We start from the raw sequence: 21,662 nt of genomic DNA on the forward strand, positions 1-21,662 counted from the left end.
GCTGAATGCCTATGTGAAGATACGCCTCCGTGAGGTCCAGGGAGGCCAGGAACTCGCCTGGCCGGACCGCGGCGATGACTGACCGGATCGTCTCCATTTTGAAGCGAGGAACGCGAAGGCATCGGTTCACCCCTTTGAGATCCAGAATTGGTCGGAACGTGCCGTCCTTCTTTGGTACGATGAAGTAAATGGAGTAACGGCCTTCGCCGTGCTGGCCGACCGGAACGGGGGAGATGGCTCCCAAGTCCTCTAGGCGGCGGATGGTGTCTAGCACCGCCGCCTTCTTCTCGGGAGCCTTGCAGGGTGACACAAGGAACTTGTCCACTGGAGTGCGAGCAAAATCTAACGCGTAGCCGTGTCTTATCACGGTGAGGACCCACTGGTCCGACGTTATTCCGGCCCATCTCTCGTAGAACGACAGCAACCGCGCCCCGACGTTGGGAACGGCGTGCTGAGGCTGCGGCGGGAGAAGGGCCGACCTCCTTTCATTGTGAAGATTTGGGCGCCATGATGGCCAGGGCACCCCCTGGTCTACCATAGCGCCTCCCACGAAAGGACTGCTGGTGAAAAGACTGCTGCTGCTGCCGCCACTGTGGGGTACGAGAGGAGGAAGACCTGTACGATTGCCCCGACGACCTTTGAGGGCGCGCCTTCCTGGGCCCACGAAAACGGGACCTGGATGCAAAGGAAGACCGCGACCTGGATCTATCTTCAGGCAACCTGAAAGCCCTATTTTCCCCCAGGGAAGCCATTAAATCATCTAATTCCTTGCCAAACAGTAACTTACCCTTGAAAGGCAGCGCCCCGAGGTGAGCCTTAGAAGAGCCATCCGCCGCCCAGTTGCGGAGCCACAGGAGGCGGCGCGCCGAGACAGCCGCCACCAGGGATCTAGACGAAGTGCGCAGTAGATCGTGGAGTGCATCTGCACCATATGCTATTGCCGCTTCCAACTTATCCGCTTGTGCTGCCTCCTCTGCCGAAAGATCCGCATTGGCTTGGAGGACTTGAGCCCAGCGCAAGCTAGCTCTCAAAGCGAAATTCGTACACATGGCGGCCCGAATTCCTAGCGCTGAAACCTCAAAAATCTTCTTGAGCTGTACTTCCAGCTTCCTGTCCTGAAGATCCCGAAGGGCTGTCGCTCCCGTAACTGGAATAGTAGATCTCTTGGTTACCGCCGAAACCGCTGAATCCACCTTGGGGAACTTGAGAAGGTCCAGCGCATCCTCCGGGAGAGGGTAAAGCTTGTCCATGGCCTTGCTGACCTTCAAACCTAACTCCGGAGTGTCCCATTCCCGGAACATGATGTCCGTCGAAGAAAAATGGAACGGAAAAGCCACTGCCGGACCCGTGAGGCCCAACAGGACCGGATCCATGTTCGCTTCTTGCCGAACCACCGCCGGAGGAGGGGGGTCTATTCCCAGTTCCTGGAGAATGGCTGGAATTAGAGGTGGCAATTCTTCCCTACGGAATAGTCGTACCACCTTGGGATCGTCGCCCTCCGCTGCCTGTGACGCCTTTCCTGCTGCAGCTGGAGCGGATCCGTCCCCTGCCACGTCATCGGTCCCTTTTTGTGGCTCTTCAGAGGCATCAGTGTCTGCCCCCGTGGAGGAATCCAGGTCCGCCTCCTGTGGGACGCCACGCGGAGGACGTTTCCCCCTGGAAGCACTCGGGGCCCCACCGTTGGCCTTCTTCAGCGGCGGAGCCCTGCGGGACTCCCTCCGGCCGCGCTTGCCCTTACTTTTCCTGCATTTCAGGACTTTGCGCAGCAAAAGAGCAAAGTCCTCTGAAAAGGAGCTGGAACCCGAATCAGCCTCCGCTGGGCTCCCCGGGGACCCCGGGTACCCCGAGGGACCCCCCCCGGCCGGGTTCCGCTGAGGAGACAGCGCCGGAGGCAAGGCCGCAGGCCCTGCCGCTTCCCGCGCCATTTCGCGGCCCGTGGCTAAAATGGCCGCCACTCCCGCGCTGAGCGGGAACAAATCCTGGGGCTTCTCCAACGCTCCCCCCCCCGCTCGGCGGTGGTCGCGCGCGCCGCACACGAGCCCCCCGAGACGTCCCGGACGACCCTTCATCGCCCGGGATGCAGGAAGCGCAAAGACCGTCGCGAGAGAGACGCGCGCGCGCCGAGCCGCAGGCTCGGCAAGCGGAGCCACGAGGCATGCCGGCGAAAACGGCGCGAAGAGGGCCGCAACAGAAATCAAATTGAAGAAGCAAAGTCGCGCGAACGGCCTCCCCCCTGTCAGCGGCGCCCCCCCCCCGAGAGCGGCGACGCAAGGAGCAGCTTCCCCCCTGTCAGCGGCGCCCCCCCCGAGAGCGGTGACACAAGGAACAGAGAGCCGGAAAAAACAGACAAACTTTTTTTTTTTTTTTTTTTACAAAAAACAAGGCCTGTCGCTGTCCGCGGTCCTGGAGCCCTAGTCCAGCAGGGGTGAGTGAACCGGGCTCCCCGGTGTCACCCCTGACACTGCTAAATGGCAAACCGGGTCCTCGACCCTAGCAGTGGCCTCAACCGGGGGGGGGTAGTCCCCTCAGGACCTCTCAACCCCCCTGGGAGGCAGGGCAAACGGACGTCAGTGACAATTTGGCAAAAAATTCCAATTACAACACCAAAAGCCTAACCTGGCCTAACCCAAAGGAAAGAAAAACCAACCCTGACGGAGTACCAGAATCAGGGCAGGGAGGAGCTGTGACCGGACCTGCACCATCTACTGGAGACAGAGTAAGACTGAGGGGCTGTGACTGGCACAGGGGCATATATGGCTCCGCCCACAAGTTTTAGTCTGTCTCCATCTACTGGTGCGGAGTCACAACCCAGGTGTCCTGGACTGATCCTGGTACGTACAGGGAAGAACAAAATCTGTGGAAAACACCTCCGGATCCGTGGAGGAAGGATCCTGATCAGTGACCTCCCAAGCTCCTCCCCGTCCCCTGCCACAAGCAGGGTCCTTTCCCACGAGAAACAGCGTGGGAGGGAGACCCGGGACTCAGAAATGGCAGCCAGCACCTCAGCATGCGCTACCAAAATGGACACCAGCTCCTCTGACACCACCCCCCGGAGCCGGCCCAGCCGCCTTCATGTATTTGCCACCCCCCGAGGGTTCAAGGAGGTCCCACCCCCCCCCCCCCCCCCCCCGAGGCACAATCGCGGCAAAAGGAGGCTGAGTCGAGCCAAGCTCGCCTCAAACCGTAGCCATGACAACTTTGTTGCGCAGCACGGGAGCCGTCATGCTGGCTCGGTCGGGCCTAAAAACAGACGCTGCCAATGCGAGCGTCCCCGACGCTGTCTGGTGCTGAACTATGCAGCACTCGGCCACAAACGAAGGCTCTTCGGCCCACTCCCTCCTGCCTGCCTCCTGGCAGAAAAAAAAAAAGAAACTTACTCGCTGCCTCAGCCCTGCCACAGCCTCTCTCCTTCCCTTTCTCTTGATCCTTTTCTTTTTTTTTTTTTTTTTTTTTTTTTTTTTTAAAAGAAACATACCTGTTCTAGCAAGGGCAGAAAGGAAAAGGGAACAGAACTACTTCCCTACTTCTAGAGGCCACACGCTGAGGAGCCTGAGGGAGAGAAGGGTCAGTTTATTGTAAACCGGCATGATGTACCCACGAATGTCGATTTATAAAAGCTAATAAATAAATAAACAAACAAACTAGAAACCCTGGCTATCAACCCCCCCCCCCCCCCCCCGCCAATGAGGGCCGAGTCAAGACAGGGGTTACCAAGCCCCCGCTCGCCCTGCTCCACCCGCGGGATGGCCCACGAAGAAACCCAACACCTTGGGAACGGAATCTTCTTCCTATTCCTTTTTTTTTTTTTTATTTTAACTCCAGACTGCAGGTTTGCACCTCTGCCATCTGCTGGAGACAGAGAAATACTGAGGGACTGCAGGTGGCCCTCTCAGATATGTAGCAGTGCCTCAAAGTTTTGTTCTCTGCCTCCATCTACAGGTAGGGATGCATAAACCCACTCGTCTGGACTGACCCGGGGTATGACCAGGAACTGATGCTTTGTGCAAGTGGCCTCAATGTCTTCTTGAGTATAAATTCACAATCTAGTGACAGAATGCATGGTAATGAATAAATAGAAAATCAAATCTTTTGGGAATTTTTCAGAGAAAGTTGTTATGCATACTTCAGATGCCCCGGGAAAAGGCGCCCCCTTCATAATTGCCACTAGTTAATCCTGACACAAGAAGACTATGTTCCAGTGAAACCTGCTTCCTGCTGCCGCGGCAGCTTTCAGGGAAGATCACAGGAGGGCCTCTGGACCGTTTTCCGTTGCCTGTAACAGGCTCAGCCAGGTTCCTGAGTATTCCCTTTGGCTATGGAGCAATCCTGGGTGCCCAGTGGCAGTAACAATATGTCAGGGTGAGGGGAGGAGGAGGAGGAGTACTCACTGCGGTCAGTTGTGTATCGATGATAGTCTCCCAGATTATATTTTCTGAATCTAGCGGGACAGAGCAGTCTACACCCCCAAATCCTTCACTGCAGATACACAACCCGAGAATCTGAGGAGAGACAGGAGTGTGAGGCTCAGTAATTGTAAAATTAAACAAACAAACAAATAAATAAATGCAAAAATAATTTTTGAGTCATTTGCAGAGCAGTCTTCAAACCTTTTTACAGAGGGTAAACCACTGTTCACCCACAGAAAAGGGGCCAGTGAAAAGTGAAAACCTTCCCCCTGCCCTTCGCATGGACACCTTTACCAGTGGCAAAAAAGGGACGAGGTTAGGCCAGAGGAGGAAATGTACATCCAGGGCTTTAATTCTGAAGCCCCACATGCACTTTCCATAGGTGCATTTGCATCCGCTTCAAAACAGGTGCCAACGTATGTGGGTACTAAGTAGCGACTGTGTGCCGCTGGCCTCCACTTGCAAGCCCATGGCTGCATTGTACCCAAGGGGCTGCGATCCCTGCGGATAGCCTGAAAATTTCTCCGATAGAGAGCAGTTCTGAAAGTGGATGTGGTGCTTGTTAGCAATCCTGCGACAGCGGGTGCCGCATGGATGCTTTACCTCATATGCACCGCGGGTACACAGTAAGTGGGATAAAGGGCGCGTACTTCATCCAGCTTACCGTAACCCTGTCTCTGGCACTGCCCTAGTTCCCTACACAGAAAAGCCTGCATGCTGTGGATAGTGTGGGATAATGTACTGGAGGATATCGGAGTGGGAGGAAGGAAATTTCCAAGGGAATTTTTCCCACAATTTACTCATGGAAATCCACTTCAAAATGTCCCCAATAATGCCTAATTCTTTCACAATAAGCACAAAATGCTTCAAAGCATGATAGAGTAGAATAATCAGATCACATCTATCATCAATGCATGACACAACAAAAAATAATGGAAACTATTCTAAAGACCAAAATCACAGAGCATATAGAAAGACATGGATTAATGGAACACGGTCAGCATGGATTTACCCAAGGGAAAGTAGTCTCAGAAATCTGCGTCATTCTTTTGAAGGGGTTAATAAACATGTGGATAAAGATGAACCATTGGATGTAGTGTATTTGGATTTTCACAAAGTATTTGACAAAGTCCCTCATGAGAGGCTTCTAAGGAAACTAAAAAGTCATGGGATAGGAGGCGATGTCCTTTCGTGGATTACAAACTGGTTAAAAAACAGGAAACAGACTAGGATTAAATGGTCAATTTTCTCAGTGGAAAAGGGTAAACAGGGATCTGTACTTGGACCTGTGCTTTTTAATATATTTATAAATGATCTGGAAAGGAATACGACGAGCAAGGTTATCAAATTTAAGGATGATAAACAATTATTCAGAATAGCTAAATCACAAGTGGATTGTGATAAACTGCAGGAGGTCCTTGCGAGACTGGAAGACCGGGCATCCAAATAGCAGATGAAATTTAATGCAAGGTGATGCATATAGGGAAAAAATAACCCATGCTATAATTACACGATGTTAGGTTCCATATTAGGAGCTACCACCCAGGAAAAAGATCTAGGCATCTTAGTGGATAACACATTGAAATCGTCGGTTCAGTGTGCTGCGGCAGTCAAAAAAGCAAACAGAATGTTAGGAATTATTAGGAAGGAAACGGTGAATAAAATGGAAAATGTCATAATGTCTCTGTATCGCTCCATGGTGAGACTGCACCTTGAGTACTGTGTACAACTCTGGTCACCGCATCTCAAAAAATACTTTCAAAATTCCCTTCCTAACCATCTCTTTCTTCCCTCCTTGACTTCTCCTATTTTCCTCCCTTCAACTCCCACCTTTCACCCGTTACCGCAACAGTCTTCACCTTAGCAATCTCTCTCCCCTACCTTCTACGCCCCCCTCCTCCTTTCTTCCCTCCTCCCCGGGTTTCCCCTTTTCTCAACCTGCCAGCTTTCCCCCCCCTCCTCGCTCTCCCCCTCTACCCTTCTCTTTCCGTTACCCTTTTACCTCTCTACCCGTCTCTTCCCCCTGATACTCTTTACCCCTCTACTCTTCACCTTTTACACTTTCTACCCCTCTTCTCCCCCTAATACCCTTATAATACCTAAACCTGTTCTACCCTCTCCCTCCTTTCACCTTTCCCCCTTCAACATATGTTACCCCAACCAGCTATACCCATAATCCTCTTATAAGTATTCAATCCCTTATATAGCTACCTCACCTCTTGTAAATAACAGTTCATGTATAATATATAACCCAAGTTATACCAATGTTTCTACCCTAAATGATAAAGGGGATGAAACAGATCCCCTATGAGGAAAGGCTAAAGAGGTTAAGGCTGTTCAGCTTGGGGAAGAGACGGCTGAGGGGGGATATGACAGAGGGTTTTAAAATCATGAGAGGTCTAGAACAGGTAAATGTGAATCCGTTATTTATTCTTTTGGATAATAGAAAGTCTGGGGCACTCCATGAAGTTAGCAAGTAGCGCATTTAAAACTAATAGGAGAAAATATTTTTCACTCAACGCGCAATTAAGCTCTGGAATTTGTTGCCAGAGGATGTGGTTAGCACAGTTAGTATAGCTGGGTTTAAAAAAGGTTTGGATAAGTTCTTGGAGAAGTCCATTAACTGCTATTACTCAAGATGTCTTAGAGAATAGCCACTACTATTACTAGCATCAGTCACATTGGATCTATTTAGTGTTTGGGTACTTGCCAGGTACTTGTAGTCTGGATTGGCCACTGTTGGAAACAGGATGCTGGGCTTGATAGACCTTTGGTCTGACATAGTATGGAAATTTCTTATGTTCTCATGTTTAGATCTTAGGATCAGTGCTTATAAGAGAACAGAAAACACTGTAATATATCACTTTTACTATGTTCCACCAAGTTCAAGGACCCTCTTGCCCAGTTATATCCTCCTCTCTCCCCTTCTGGGACACACACTGTCTCAGGACCCTCTTAGCCAGTTAAACACTCTTCCCTCCAAGCCCAGGATATGTCTTACCCGGTTACACACTCCACCACCACTGCAGTTCCTCGGGCAGATTTCTATCTCGCAGTTGGGCCCGGTGTAACGATTCTTACATACACAGAGCCCATTCTTGCACTCCTGGTTGCTTGCACAGCTCTGAAAGCACCTGTGTACCTTGTAGGTGGCATTAAAACCGGCAGCTTCGGTCGTGTTTGCTTCATAATACACCACAAGAAGACCTGAAGGAGATAAGGAGAAATGTATTCTTACCAACATTTTACAATTGTAAAACACAAAAACTTAAATAATACTTCCAGTAAAAACAAATAAACAAATTAAAACTTAAACTAAAACATAAATCTGCATCTGAAGAATGCCTATTGCCACCTTCCCCTTCCCAAAAAACAACCAAATGGTTAAGGTGGAAAGCGCCAACATTTCTTCTGAAAACAGGCAAAATATTGGCTTTTCCCACCTTAACCATTTGGTTGTATTTTTGGTAGGGAAAGGTGGCAACAGGCACCCTTCAGATGCAGATTTTAGTTTTAGTTTTTATTTTATTTTTTACTGGAAGTATTATTGAATTTTTGTATTTTTATGATTGTATTGAATTTTAATGTAAACCACACTGACCAGATTCACTCTGTGGGAGCGGTATATAAGAATGAATAAATAAATACATAATTTCCTTTCCTTGAATCCAGCCAGACCAGTCCAAACGCATAGGTTATGCCACCCAGCCAGCAGATGGAGACAAAGAACAAAAGGCTCGCTGACATCACCCCTTATAATATCCCATGTACTCAGCCTGCCAGTATTCTATGTAACAAGCTAAACAAGGTGCAAAGCAAAATCCTCTGCCTTGAAACCAAAGGACTTCCAGGAAACAAGCACCTAAGATCAAAACACTCTAAACATTAAACAAGGAATCTAATAGTTATCCTTACCTGAACAGAACACAAAAACATGGATTCAGCCATATTGTAACAGAGTCTTTCAGCGACCATGCTATCCTAAGAACACTTGAAAAGATGCATGAGAAAGACTTTGACTGGTCTGGCTATACTCAAGGAAAGGAAATTATCAGGTAAGAATAAATTTCTCCTTCTTCTTCATGCAGCCAGATCAGTCCAGACGCATAGGACATACCCAAGCTACCCCTCAACTAGTCGGGATACTGCCAAACCTGCTCTCAAGACACTCAAGCAAATTCTGCTTCTTCCCTGGCTCGGACATCCAGGTAATAATGCTTTGCAAAGATGACCAAATTGCCACCTTGAAAATCTCAGTCGGCAACACCACCTGCGCCCTGGTAACGAGAGGAAGACCTTATCCACGCAGGTTGCAACTATGGTCTCTTTGATCCACCAAGCTACTGAAGCTTTTAAAACCTGCCTACCCTCTGAGGCCACTGAAAGAACAAAGAGATGATCTGATTTCCTAAAGTCATTAATCATCTTCAAACAGAATTGAAATCTAGCTGATGCAACTGACCATACTCCTCCCAACATGAATCCTTCTGGTAAAAGGGCAGACAAACTACCTGGTCGAGGTGAAAGGCTAAAACCACCCGTAGGCAGGAATAAAGGTTCTGTGTGAATAGACACCACCTCATCCAAAAAAACTCAGGAAAGGATCTCTACACGACAAAGTCTGCAACTCTGAAACACACCTGGCGGAACAAATTGCCACCAGAAATACTGACTTCAGAATGAGACGCTTTATCAAATCCTTCCTTATTGGTTTAAAAGGCTGCCTGCTCAGGAACTTCAATCCAAATTCAGATCCCAGGCAGGAAGCAACTCCATGATGGAGAATGAATATGCTTGGCCCCTTGAAGGAACCTGGAAAAATCTCAATGGACAGACAACAACTTAGCCCCTCCAAAAGTCCTTTAAAACAGGCAATAACTGCTACCTCTGCCTTCAGGGAGTTAAGGGCTAAATCCTCAACACCTCCTGCTGGAAGTCCAATATCAACAGTATCAAGGCTCTCTTTGGCAACACACCTCTGCCCAAACATCAAGCCTCAAAAATCCTCCAGACTCTTAAGCCAGTACTCACCCCCCCCCCCCTTCAGGGAGTAAGCCCTCTTAACTAAATGAGCCCTTTCAAGGGCCAGGCTGTAAAACAAAATCAAGACAGGTCTTGGTGCACCATTAGTTCCTGGACGAACAACATCCTGAACTGAGGCAACGCCACTATACTCTCTTCCAATATTCTTACCAGATCTGCATACCGGGGGGGGGGGGGGGGCACTCTGGCCAATCTGGAGTCACCAGAATCACGAGATTCTGATGCTCTGAAATTCTTTGCAAGGTCCTGTCCACCAAGGGCCTAGGAGGAAACACATAAAGAAAACTTCTTACCAGCCACTTCTGAATCAGGGTATCCAATCCTGACAAATCTTTTTCACTTATTCAACTGAAAATGGAAAAATTAGCTCTTACCTGCTAATTTTTGTTTCTGTAGTACCACGGATCAGTCTGAAACCCAGGAGTCTTGACTGATCAGGGTACGTACAGGGAAAATACCTCACCTTGGTTTTGCTGCGGAATGCTATCAATTCCATCTCTTGCAATCCCATCTGTTTACTATCAACGATAACGTCTCCTCCGACAGAAACTACTCTCCTGAATACTGAAAGCTCAGACTAAGAAAGTCAATTTGCACATTCTCCACTTCTACTATGTGAGCTGCCGATGTCATCCTTACATGCTATTTTACTCATTCAATTAACAGGCTACCCTCTGGTTCCAACTTGGTGATTTACATACCAATATTGTGTTATCTGACAGAATCATGACCGTCTGTCCCTTCAGAAGAGGAGCAAAATGCAATAGCACCTTCCTTACCGCTCTTGTTTCCTAACGGTTGCTAGACCACTTGGCCTCCACTGTTGTCCAAGCACTGTGAGACATCTGACCTTGACAATGTGCTCTCCAACCAAGCAGACTGTCATTGGTCATCACTGTAATTCAGGAGGGGGAGTCCAGATCTACCCCCACCTTCAGATGACTGGGTATCAGCTATCAATGCAAACTCTGCCTGGCCTGAACCAGCAATGCCAATCTCTTGGTGTAAAACTGAAACTGAGGTGACCATCTTGACAGCAAGTTTCTTTGTAGCTTTGAAGTAACTGAAAGGTGGAATATAAATCAAATAAATAAATAAAGGGTCTCACGTAAACCCTCGCTAAAGGAACCAAATCCAATGTTGCCACCATTGAATCCAACACCTGCCAATAGCTCTAGGCTGTGGACTCCAAATTACAAAAGGGCTTTCACTTGCCCCTGTAGCTTTTGGATTCTCTCCTTGATGAGATATGCCCAACCTTCCCTTGTATCAAAATACACCCCCAGATACTCCAAGGTCTGGAACAGAATCAGCTTGCTCTTCTGGAAATTGCAACCCATCCCAGAATGAAGGAACTGTATCACTCTGATCGTAGCCATCTCGCTCTCCTGAGCTGACTTCACAGAAATCAACCAACTGTCCAGATAAGGATGAACCAAAATATCTTCTTGACGAAGAGCTGCCATTATCACCATTACTTTGGCAAAGGTTCTTGGCGCAGTGGCCACATCAAAGGATAGAGCCCAAAACTGGAAAGGCTCTTCCAGAACCACCCTGTGAAGATATTTCTGATGATCCTCCCTTATCAGGATACACCTCCATCAGATCCAAGGACATAAGGAACTCCTCTTGACTTACTGCCATCACAATTGACTTTAAAATTTTCATCTTGAAATGAGACACTCTCAAAGCTTTGTTGACTTGCTTGAGATCCAACTCCAGCTCTTCTTCCTGTTCCTTTCTGATCCTTTTATGGCCAGAACCCGAAGGCAAACCTGCTTGAGCTACCTACAAGGAGGCTGAATTCTGCCCCAAAGAAAAGACTTGATACAGGAAAATTGGTTCTTACCTGCTAATTTTTGTTCCTGTAGTACCAAGGATCAGTCCAGACTGCTGGGTTATGCCTCCCTTCCAGCAGATGGAGTCAGAGAAAAGGTGAAAAGCACCCCCATATAACCCGGTGTGCCACCTGCGATCCTTCAGTATACTCAATATCAAAGCAAAAGAAGTAAATTTAGCAACCAATGACTAGATCAACAAGAGCAACTTCGTAAACAGCATAACTTGTGAAAAAATAACCATGTGGCAATGTAGGTGTTCAACACTGTGGAAAGAAAAGAAGGTTCTGTAAAGAGAATAAACAATCAGCTGAGTGGACTCTCCTGTCAAGCATCCCCTGGGCGGGCATCTGGACTGATCCTTGGTACTACAGGAATGAAAATTAGCAGGTAAGAACCCATTTTCCTTTCCCTGAACGTACCAGGATCAGTCCAGATAGCTGGGATGTACCCAAGCTGTCTTAAATGGGGTGGGACCCAGAGAGTCCTGCTCAAAGCACACTGCCGCCAAACGAATCCATAACCGGATCCCGGACATCTATATGGTAATGCTTAGCAAACGTATGCAGGGACTTCCAAGTAGCTGCCCTGCAAATCTCTTGAGGCGAAACACATTGGCTTTCCGCCCACGCTGCCGCCTGCGACCTGATGGAATGAGCTTTAAGACCATCAGGGACTGGACGCCCATGACATATGCACGCCGAAGCAATGGTGTCCTTCAACCAGCGGGCAATAGTAGTCTTGGAAGCCTTACACCTTTTCTTAGGACCACTCCACAAGACAAAAAGATGATCCGACAACCGGAAGGCATTAATCACCTCCAGGTACCGCATAAGGATCCTGCGAACGTTGAGTTTCCGCAAGTCCTGAGACCAAGGAGAGCCAGAATCCACCTCTGGAAAGGCTGGTAACTCCACTTAAACGCCGAAACCACCTTAGGTAGAAACGAAGGTACTGTCCTGAGCGAAACCCCAGAATCCGTGATATGCATGAAAAAGGCTCCCTGCAAGATAATGCCTGAAGCTCCAAAACACGCCTAGCCAAACTGATAGCTACTAGAAACACCACCTTAAGCGTTAAGTCCTTCAACGTGGTTCGTTTAATAGGCTCGAAGGGAGAACCACAGAGCCCCCGAAGCACCAAGTTCAAACTCCAAGAGGGACAAACTGACCTCACTGGCGGGTGCAAATGCTTGATTCCCTTCAGGAAACGAACGACGTCCGGATGCCCTGCAATGGAAGTACCATCAACCTTACCTCTTAAGGAACCTAACGCTGCTACCTGGACCCTGAGAGAGAGCTATACGCCAGTCCTTTCTTCAAACCTTCCTGCAAGAACGCAAGAATATGAACGATAGAGGCCTTCCGTGTGGACACGCGCAACCCACTGCACCAGGAATTAAACACCTTCCAAACTCGAGAATAAGCGAGGGAAGTAGATGTCTTTCGAGCCCGCAAAAGAGTGGTAATCACCGCCTCCGGATAGTCCTTCTTTCTCAATTGTCTCCTCTCATAAGCCAAGCCGCTAGACAAAAGCGATCCGCCTGATCAAAAAATGCTGGATCTTGACGCAGAAGGCGAGGTAGATGACCCAGACGCAGGGGAGCATCCACCGCTAGGTTGATTAGATCTGCAAACCATGGCCTTCGAGGCCACTCCGGAGCCACCAGAATGACTGGTCCTCGGTGGGATCCTATGCATCTTAGAACCTTCCCCACCAACAGCCAAGGGAGGAACACATAGAGGAGAAGGTCTGGAGGCCACGGAGGACCAGGGCATCCACCCCTTCTGCTCCGTGCTCCCGTCTGCAACTGAAGAAGCGAGCCGCCTTTGCGTTCAGTCGAGTCGTCATTAGGTCGAGCCGGGAAATCCCCCACCGGCGAGTCACCAACCTCATCACCTCCATGGACAGTTCCCATTCTCTGGGATCTAGCCGCTGTCGACTGAGGAAGTCTGCCTGAACGTTGTTTACCCCAGCAATGTGGGATGCCGCTAAGCGGGTCAGATGGATTTCCGCCCAGGCCATTTGTCCGCTTCGGAGGCCACCAGCCGACTCTTCGTCCCCCACTGTCGGTTTATGTACGCCACGGTGGTCGCATTGTCTGACAAGATCCTTACCACCTGGCTTTGGACAAGTGGCAGAAAGTGTCGTAACGCTAGGCGTACTGCCCTGGTTTCCAAACGATTTATAGACCAGCGGGCTTGCTGAGGCGTCTATTGACCTTGTGCTGAATGTGACTGTCAGACTGCCCCCCAACAGGTCAAGCTGGCATCAGTCGTCACGACTATCCATCGGGTATTGTCCAATTCTATGCCCTGAAGCAAGTGATCTGGGACCAACCACCAATCCAGGCTGGACCTGGCCGGTTCCAGCAACGGCAAGGGTAGATGGAACTCCTCTGACTTGGGGTCCCAATGGGAAAGCAAGGCCCTCTGCAAAGGTCTCATATGAGCAAAGGCCCACGGAGCCAACTCCAGGGTAGACGCCATAGAACCAAGAACCTGCAAATAATCCCACGCCGTGGGTAAAGGAAGGTGCAGCAGGCGGAGAATCTGAGACATCAACTTCTCTATCCTGCCCTGAGGCAGGGAAACCTTCCCCCACCTTCGTGTCGACTCGAGCGCCCAGGAACTCCAGCACCTGGGATGGGAACAGCTAGTTCTTGGTGTAATTGACAACCCAACTGAGGGAGTGCAGCTGGTGCAAAACCAACCGTACCGCCTCGCCTCTGTGCAAAGTTCCTCCGACTCTGCCCGGATGAGCCAATTTTCCAGGTAGGGATGAACTAAAATGTCATCCCGACGAAGGCTCGCCGCCACTACCACCATCACCTTGGTGAAGACTCGAGGAGCCGTAGCTAGCCCGAAAGGGAGGGCTCGGAACTGATAATGCTCCCCCAAAACCATGAACCTGTTGTGTCCGTTGGTTCCCAACGCCCTCTCTCCGCCCTCCTCACCTCTTTGGCACCTCCCTCTTTGCCCGCGGGAAGATTGGCTGCTGCGGCATTTCTCTGCCGAGATACTCCGGCGTCCCCGGACCGGCTCCACGCTGCTAACCGCCATGTTTCCTGGAGGCCTAGGGGCACGCGCACGGCACGGCCCCGACTGAAGTACTGGCGATGGTGCGAACCTCGGGGGCGTCCCCCGAAGATGACATCACCCGCGACGGATATTTAAGGTCTTAGAATTTGCTAGCACATCGAGTTAGCAAGGATACGGATAGATTTGGATAAGGATATGGATTTGTTTTATCTACGCTACTCTGCCTCCTCGGACTAACCAGGGGTACCCGCTCCTCGGGGGCCTCACCCTCTCTTTTACTTTGTAGATTGCAGTCTGGAACTGGTACTCGCTCCTCGAGGGCCCTTGTTCCCGGACTTTTTCAAATCCACTTCTGCCAGGAAGTCAGCACTGCCTACTACATCTGTGAGTTACCATCGCTCTCTCAGAGCTTTCCCTGGAACCAGGTACTCGCTCCTCGAGGGCCTATACATTCCAGCTCCTGGGCTTCTATTTATTTATTTAAATCTTTTTCTATACCGTCGTTAAGGTCGGTACCGTCACAACGGTTTACATAAAGGCACATAAAGTAATGCTATTGTAATCTTACATTTTACATGGGTGCCCTGCAAATCTCTTGATACGATGGCACCCATGTAAAATGTAAGATTACAATAGCATTACTTTATGTGCCTTTATGTAAACCGTTGTGACGGTACCCACCTTAACGACGGCATAGAAAAAGATTTAAATAAATAAATAAATAAATAAATAAATAAATAAATAGAAGCCCAGGAGCTGGAATGTATAGGCCCTCGAGGAGCGAGTACCTGGTTCCAGGGAAAGCTCTGAGAGAGCGATGGTAACTCACAGATGTAGTAGGCAGTGCTGACTTCCTGGCAGAAGTGGATTTGAAAAAGTACGGGAACAAGGGCCACTCCACAAGACAAAAAGATGATCCGACAACCGGAAGGCATTAATCACCTCCAGGTACCGCATAAGGATCCTGCGAACGTCGAGTTTCCGCAAGTCCTGAGACCAAGGAGAGCCAGAATCCAACCTCTGGAAAGGCTGGTTGACGTGAAACGCCGAAACCACCTTAGGTAGAAACGAAGGTACTCTCCTGAGCGAAACCCCAGAATCCGTGATATGCATGAAAGGCTCCCTGCAAGATAATGCCTGAAGCTCCGAAACACGCCTAGCCAAACTGATACCGGTAGCTACTAGAAACACCACCTTAAGCGTAACAGTTTTTAAGCAAGATTAATTATTAAATGAGGTTGAAAAAACATGTCTAGTTCAATTCTATAGCAGTTTGAGTACAGGACTCATTCTCTAATTGTAGCTTTATCCTTTACTGCAGAGTTCACTTAAAAACTACACACTTAGTGATTACTGTTGTGTGGTTGGATGTTTCTTGTTTGTACCATGCATTTCCCTGGTTTCATTCTCCCTTCTCTTTTTGAAAAGCTTGTTTAAAGAGCTAGGTTTTTAGGTTTTTCCTAAATGTTTTGTTTTCTCTTTGTAATCTTAACTCCAAGGGCATGGAGTTCCATAGTATGGGACCTGATAATGATAATGCTCTCTCTCTTACCTGTGTTAGTCTTGCTGTTTTGACTGATGGAATGGTTAGTAGTGCTTTGTTGGCTGATCTTAGGTTTCTGTTGGGGATGTGAACGCGAAGGGCGGTGTTAAGCCAGTCTGCGTTTTCGTTGTGTATTAATTTGTGTATGGTGCATAGTGTTTTGTACTGTATTCTTTGCTCAATGGGAAGCCAGTGTAGTTCGGCCAGTGCTTCAGTGATGTGATCATTTTTTCTTTTGCCAGTTAATACTCTTGCAGCTGTGTTTTGCAAGATTTGTAGTGGTCTTAGGGCGGTGTATGGTAAACCTAGTTGAAGGATATTGCAGTAGTCAGTGCTTGCGAATATTAGCGCTTGCAGTACTGATCGAAAGTTGGCGGTTGTTAGAAGTGGTTTAAATTTTCTGAGGACCATGAGTTTGGCGTATCCTTCCCTTACTTTTAGGGATATATGTTGTTTTAAGCTTAGTTCTGTGTCAATTATTACTCCTAGATTCCGTACTTTCTCTGCTAATCTTATTTGTTTGTTACTGAGTGTGATTGGGTTGTGTGAGATCTCCATGTTTTTTTTCCTTTCTAAATGAAGGAATTCAGTTTTCTCTATATTAATTACAAGTTCCATTTGGTTTAACAGTTATTTGATAATGTCAAGATACATGTTCACTATGTTTAATGTTTTCTCAATTGTATCGTCAATGGGTAATATTAATTGAATGTCATCCGCGTATATATAGTGAGTGATTCCCAGGCCAGCTAACAGATGACACTGCGTGAGTCTTACCATCAGGTTCGGTACATGAACTCTGCTTACCCTGCCTACTCACTAATTTTCAGTTTCTCTTCAGCTCAGCCTCCAGGGATCGCTGTTACAGCTTCTGAGGGACTACAGCCCAGCCGGGCATTCCAGCTCACTACTGCCACCTCTGGTGGTTCAGTGTACTAATAAAAAAACTAGTGTGTCTGTCTCCATACTCTGAGCTTGACCGGTGGTCCCTATCGGGGTCTTCCCCGGGGGCGTGGTCATATGCCACTGGTCCAAGGATCCACCCACAACTCTCCTAAATACTATAGATTGCTAACACCTATCTGATTGCTCCTCCCATCAGATAGAGGTTTCATTACAGAACCTCAGGAACCTCTGATGGTGCTGCTGGATTCCTATGTGTAGGTAAGCCTCCGTCAGATCCAAAGAAGCCAAAAACTCGCCCTTGTGGATGGCTGTAATGACGGATCTCAACGTCTCCATCCGAAACTGAGGAACCCGCAACACTCTGTTGACCGTCTTTAAATCTAATATCAGTCGGAACGATCCTTCCTTTTTTGGGACTATGAAGTAAATGGAATAACGACTGGTCTGACGCTCGGCTGGCAGAACCGAGACAATCGCTCCCAGCGCCATCAACCACGACAAAGTCTGAAGCACTACTTGCCGTTTTGCCTGCGATCCGCAGGGAGAGACAAGAAACAGATCACGAAGCAGCCGAGCAAAATCCAAAGCGTAACCATGATTTATAATATCTAGCACCCACTGATCCGAGGTGATCTTGACCCATGCCTCTCGAAACAGGGAGAGCCGCCCCCCGACCTCCAGAATGGGTCGGCGCACCTTCATTGGGGAGCTTTGCTGGCAGCGAAACTAGGAGAGCTCCCGGAGCGCAGAGGCCGTCTGCCTCGAAAGGAATGTGCCCAATACGCCCATGCCTGAGACTGGGGCAAAGTTTGCCAAGGAGCATAGGAAGAGCCCCTGCCGGACCGGAGACGGCGCTGTCCCCGAAAACGGCCCCGGAATGCACCGAAGGAATGAGACGGTCTGGGCTTGTCTTCCGGGAGCTTGTAAACCTTGTTGTCCCCCAAGTCCTTAACAGGTTGTTCCAACTCGTCTCCAAACAATAGCTTCCCCTTAAAGGGAAAGGAACCTAGTCGTGACTTAGAAGAAGCATCGGCAGACCAATTCTGGAGCCACAATTGCCGCCTCACGGACACAGCACGTGCAGAAGTGCGGAGTAGATCGTACAGCGCATCCGCTGTATAGGCCACTGCTGATTCCATACGGTTAGCCTGCTCAACCTCCTCAGGAGGAAGCTCCTGAGACGTGAGCATCTGCTGAATCCAGCGGAGGGTAGCTCTCTGCATAAGGCTGCTACAGACGGCAGCCCGTACACCTAAGGTGGAAACCTCAAAAATCCGCTTAAGTAAAACTTCCAATTTTCTATCTTGAAGATCCTTGAGAGCTGTCCCCCCTGTTACCGGAATCGTGGTGTGCTTAGCTATGGCTGTGACTGCCAAGTCCACCTTCGGAACTCTGAGGAGCTCTAAGGACTCACTCGGGAGCAGATAAAGCTTTTCAATAGCTCTGCTAACTCGCAAAGATACCTCCGGTGCATCCCATTTCTGGGACACAATTTGGAAAAGCTTTGAATGAAAAGGAAGGTCTGAGGCGGACCCCGAAGTCCGGATAAAACAGAGTCTCCTGGAGAAGAATCCATCACCTGTTGTGGAGCCGGAATCTCCAGCTCCTGAAGCACGTGCGAGATTAACGGGTCCAGTTCCTCTTTGCAGAACAAACAGAGCACCTGTTGATCATCCCCCCTCCAGGGGGGCGGCCCCCTCTACATCAGCACTCACATCCCCTAGGGAAGGGTCTGGGACAATGGGATCTGAAGGATAGGGAGGTATTGGGAGACATGTATCTGGAACCGGACAGGGGAGCCACAGTCCAGCCCCGCTCTGGCCCTCCACTTCCTAAAAACCTTAGTCGGAGGGGGGAGCTGCTCCTCCCAATCAATTTCTGCTTCTAAATATGCTTAGTACATTACCAATACAAACTGCGACGAAAAAGGAAAATTGGTTCTTACCTGCTAATTTTCGTTCCTGTAGTACCAAGGATCAGTCCAGACGCTGGGTTGTGTCTCCCTTCCAACAGAGGGAGTCAGAGAAAAAAACTGAAAAGGCACCCCTCTTAACCTGGTGTGCCACCTGCGATCCCTCAGTATATACGATATCAAAGCAGAATAACCAATAAAGGAGAACAAATCCCCAAACATAACAACCAGTGGCTACAACAATACGCGCGGTAAAATAAACAAACCGTACCGCCGCATAACATATCAATCAAGAAGATTCCTTCCCCTGCCTGTAAAGAACTCTGCCGAGGTAAGAAGAAGGAAGAAAACATACAGAAAAGTGGACTCTCCAAAAAACCCAAGGGCGGGTGTCTGAACTGATCTTTGGTACTACAGGAACGAAAATTAGCAGGTAAGAACCAATTTTCCTTTCCCTGTATGTACCAGGATCAGTCCAGACCGCTGGGATGTACCAGAGCTGTCCTAATTGGGGTGGGATCTGGAGAGTCCCAAAATGGCCGCCGTCCCCGGGCTTTGCCGACCCGGGAACGGCCTAGCCATGCCGGAGGAAGACGATCCCCGGGCTAGATTTGCTTGTCCTGCCAAGGAGGGGCCTTCCCCACCCGGCAGGCAAGCAGAGCAGAGGCCCTGACGCGAACAATACGGAGAGGGCAGCCCACAAGAGAGGCAGGCTGCCTGCCGCGGCATAGCAGAGTCGCGACTAAAGAAAAAAAAGTAGAAAAAAAGCTTTGATTGACAGTCTGCAGGCCCAGAGTGAAGCAGGAGGAACTGACTCCTGTCTGTCTGGCTGCCAGTTCAAGGCCTGCTAGGACCAGAAAAGTAAAAAATACTGGTCTACTGCTGCAAATAAGTTAGAGGTAGGGGAATACCTGTAACTTATTGAAACTTTTAAATTTTCCTTTTTTTTTTTTTACTGAGCGCAGCAGCGGGTTCTAAACCCTCTCGGCAGCCAGATGGGGGGGAGATGAGACCCGGAGAGACTCGGTCCCCACACTTGGAAGCATTTACGGACTCAGGCTATGCAGCGCACAAGGGGCAAAGCCCCCCTGAGCCCGGCAAGAGCTGGGAGACGGAGCAGTCTCCCTCACAGAAAAAGGAAAAAAGTCACTAAGAACAAAAACTTTTTCTTCTTTTTTTAAATAGGAAAGAAGACTACAAATAAGTACTTGCTTGAGCCTAAGGAAAAGAAGAAGGAAAGGCTGACTAGCCTAAGGCAGAGAACCGAAGGGGAGCTGCTACACCTGCTGGAGACAGACGAATACTGAGGGTTACAGGATAGGCTCTGTCCTCATATAGGATATTCCTTTCAGTTTTAGTCTGTCTCCACCTGCTGGAAAGGAGGCTCAACCCACTGTCTGGACTGATCCGGGTACGAACAGGGAATGAAGGATTGCAGGTGGCACACCGGGTTATATGGGGGTGCTTTTCAGCTTTTCTCTGACTACATCTGCTTGAAGGGAGACATAACCCAACAGTCTGGACTGATCCTGGTACGTACAGGGAAAGGAAAATTAGTTTCTTAACTGATAATTTTCGTTCCTGTAGTACCACGGATCAGTCCAGACAGCTGGGTTGTGCCTCCGCACCAGCAGATGGAAACAGAGCAAGATTTGTCAGGCTCAGCCACATATAGCAGGGTGCCACCCACAGCCTCTCAGTCTTACGTAATGTCAAAGCAGAATGGAACAAACAACCATACTAACTAACTAAATCGCACCCAAAAACAAGGATAAACTCAAACCCCAACTGGAACATAATTCCCAGAACCAAAGGAGAGAACAATACAACAAAATTAAATGAATCCATCGAGCGGACTCTCCGTTACTTCAGCGTAGAAAACACAGACATGGGGGGGTCCCTGGACTGATCCGTGGTTCTACAGGAATGAAAATTATCAGGTAAGACACTAATTTTCCTTTCCCTGTACGTACCCGGATCAGTCCAGACAGCTGGGATGTACCAGAGCCAACTTACCGAGGGTGGGAACCAGAGTCCCGCTCGGAGTACTCCCTCTCCAAAACCACCCGAAGCTGTGGCCTGGACATCCAGGTGGTAATGTCTTGCAAAAGTATGCAATGACTTCCAAGTAGCCGCCCTGCAAATTTCCTGAGGCGACACCGGTGAAGATTCCGCCCAAGAAGCAGCATGCGACCACGTAGAGCAGGGGTCAGGACCCTTTTTGGCTGAGAGAGCCATAAACGCCACATATTTTAAAATGTAATTCCATGAGAGCCATACAATATGTTTAAAACTAAATACAAGTAAATGTGCGCATTTTATGTAAGATCACACTTTTAAAGTACAATAAGTCTCTGAAAATATTACACCAGGCCTTAAGACAATACATCTCCTATTAGGAAAACGGACCAAGTCAGGCTGCTATAGAGTCCTACACAGAAACTACACGCCAGCAGAAAACCTCACCTGAATCACGTGCTGTCCCTCACCTAACATAGAATAAAGAGACCAAAACGCATAACAAGAAGCATGCAGAAAAAAATGAATTGGAAACTGCAACAAGCCAGAGTCTCTGTATGCAGTGTAACAAAGGAAAAAAGAAACATCACCCATCCTTATAAAACAAATCAAGAAATGTAAAATCATCAGCAGTAAAACTGTACTAACAAAAAGAACATATTTCGAAACAGCTGATGAGTGAAATATCCAATAATTAAAAACTCATATAAAACATTTCCAGATACCAACAAAATATTTCAAAATAGCAGACACAAAGACCCAGTAATGAAAAATAATAAGGATACAAAAATTGTTTTGCTCTGCATATCTGGGAACGTTTGATATCCAGGTGTCCTGAGATTGTTCTGAATTAGCAGGAGGCGGGGTGGTTTGCTTGGAACTTTCTCCTCTCTCAGTCACATACCAGTGCTCTCTCTCACACTGGCTCTCAATGACACACCTATACACACATGC

General features: G+C 48.6%; 1 protein-coding gene across 1 annotated transcript in view; it reads right to left on the reverse strand.

The window, feature by feature from the left end:
* Positions 1–21,662, reverse strand: part of MEGF8 (multiple EGF like domains 8) — a 295,542-nt gene that overhangs the window by 139,144 nt on the left and 134,736 nt on the right. The window contains 2 exon segments of the mRNA XM_029577448.1: positions 4,389–4,499; positions 7,408–7,613. Of these exon segments, the coding sequence (XP_029433308.1) occupies positions 4,389–4,499; positions 7,408–7,613 (317 nt within the window).

Source organism: Rhinatrema bivittatum, chromosome 14 (assembly GCF_901001135.1).
Source record: "Rhinatrema bivittatum chromosome 14, aRhiBiv1.1, whole genome shotgun sequence".
NCBI lineage: Eukaryota > Metazoa > Chordata > Amphibia > Gymnophiona > Rhinatrematidae > Rhinatrema > Rhinatrema bivittatum.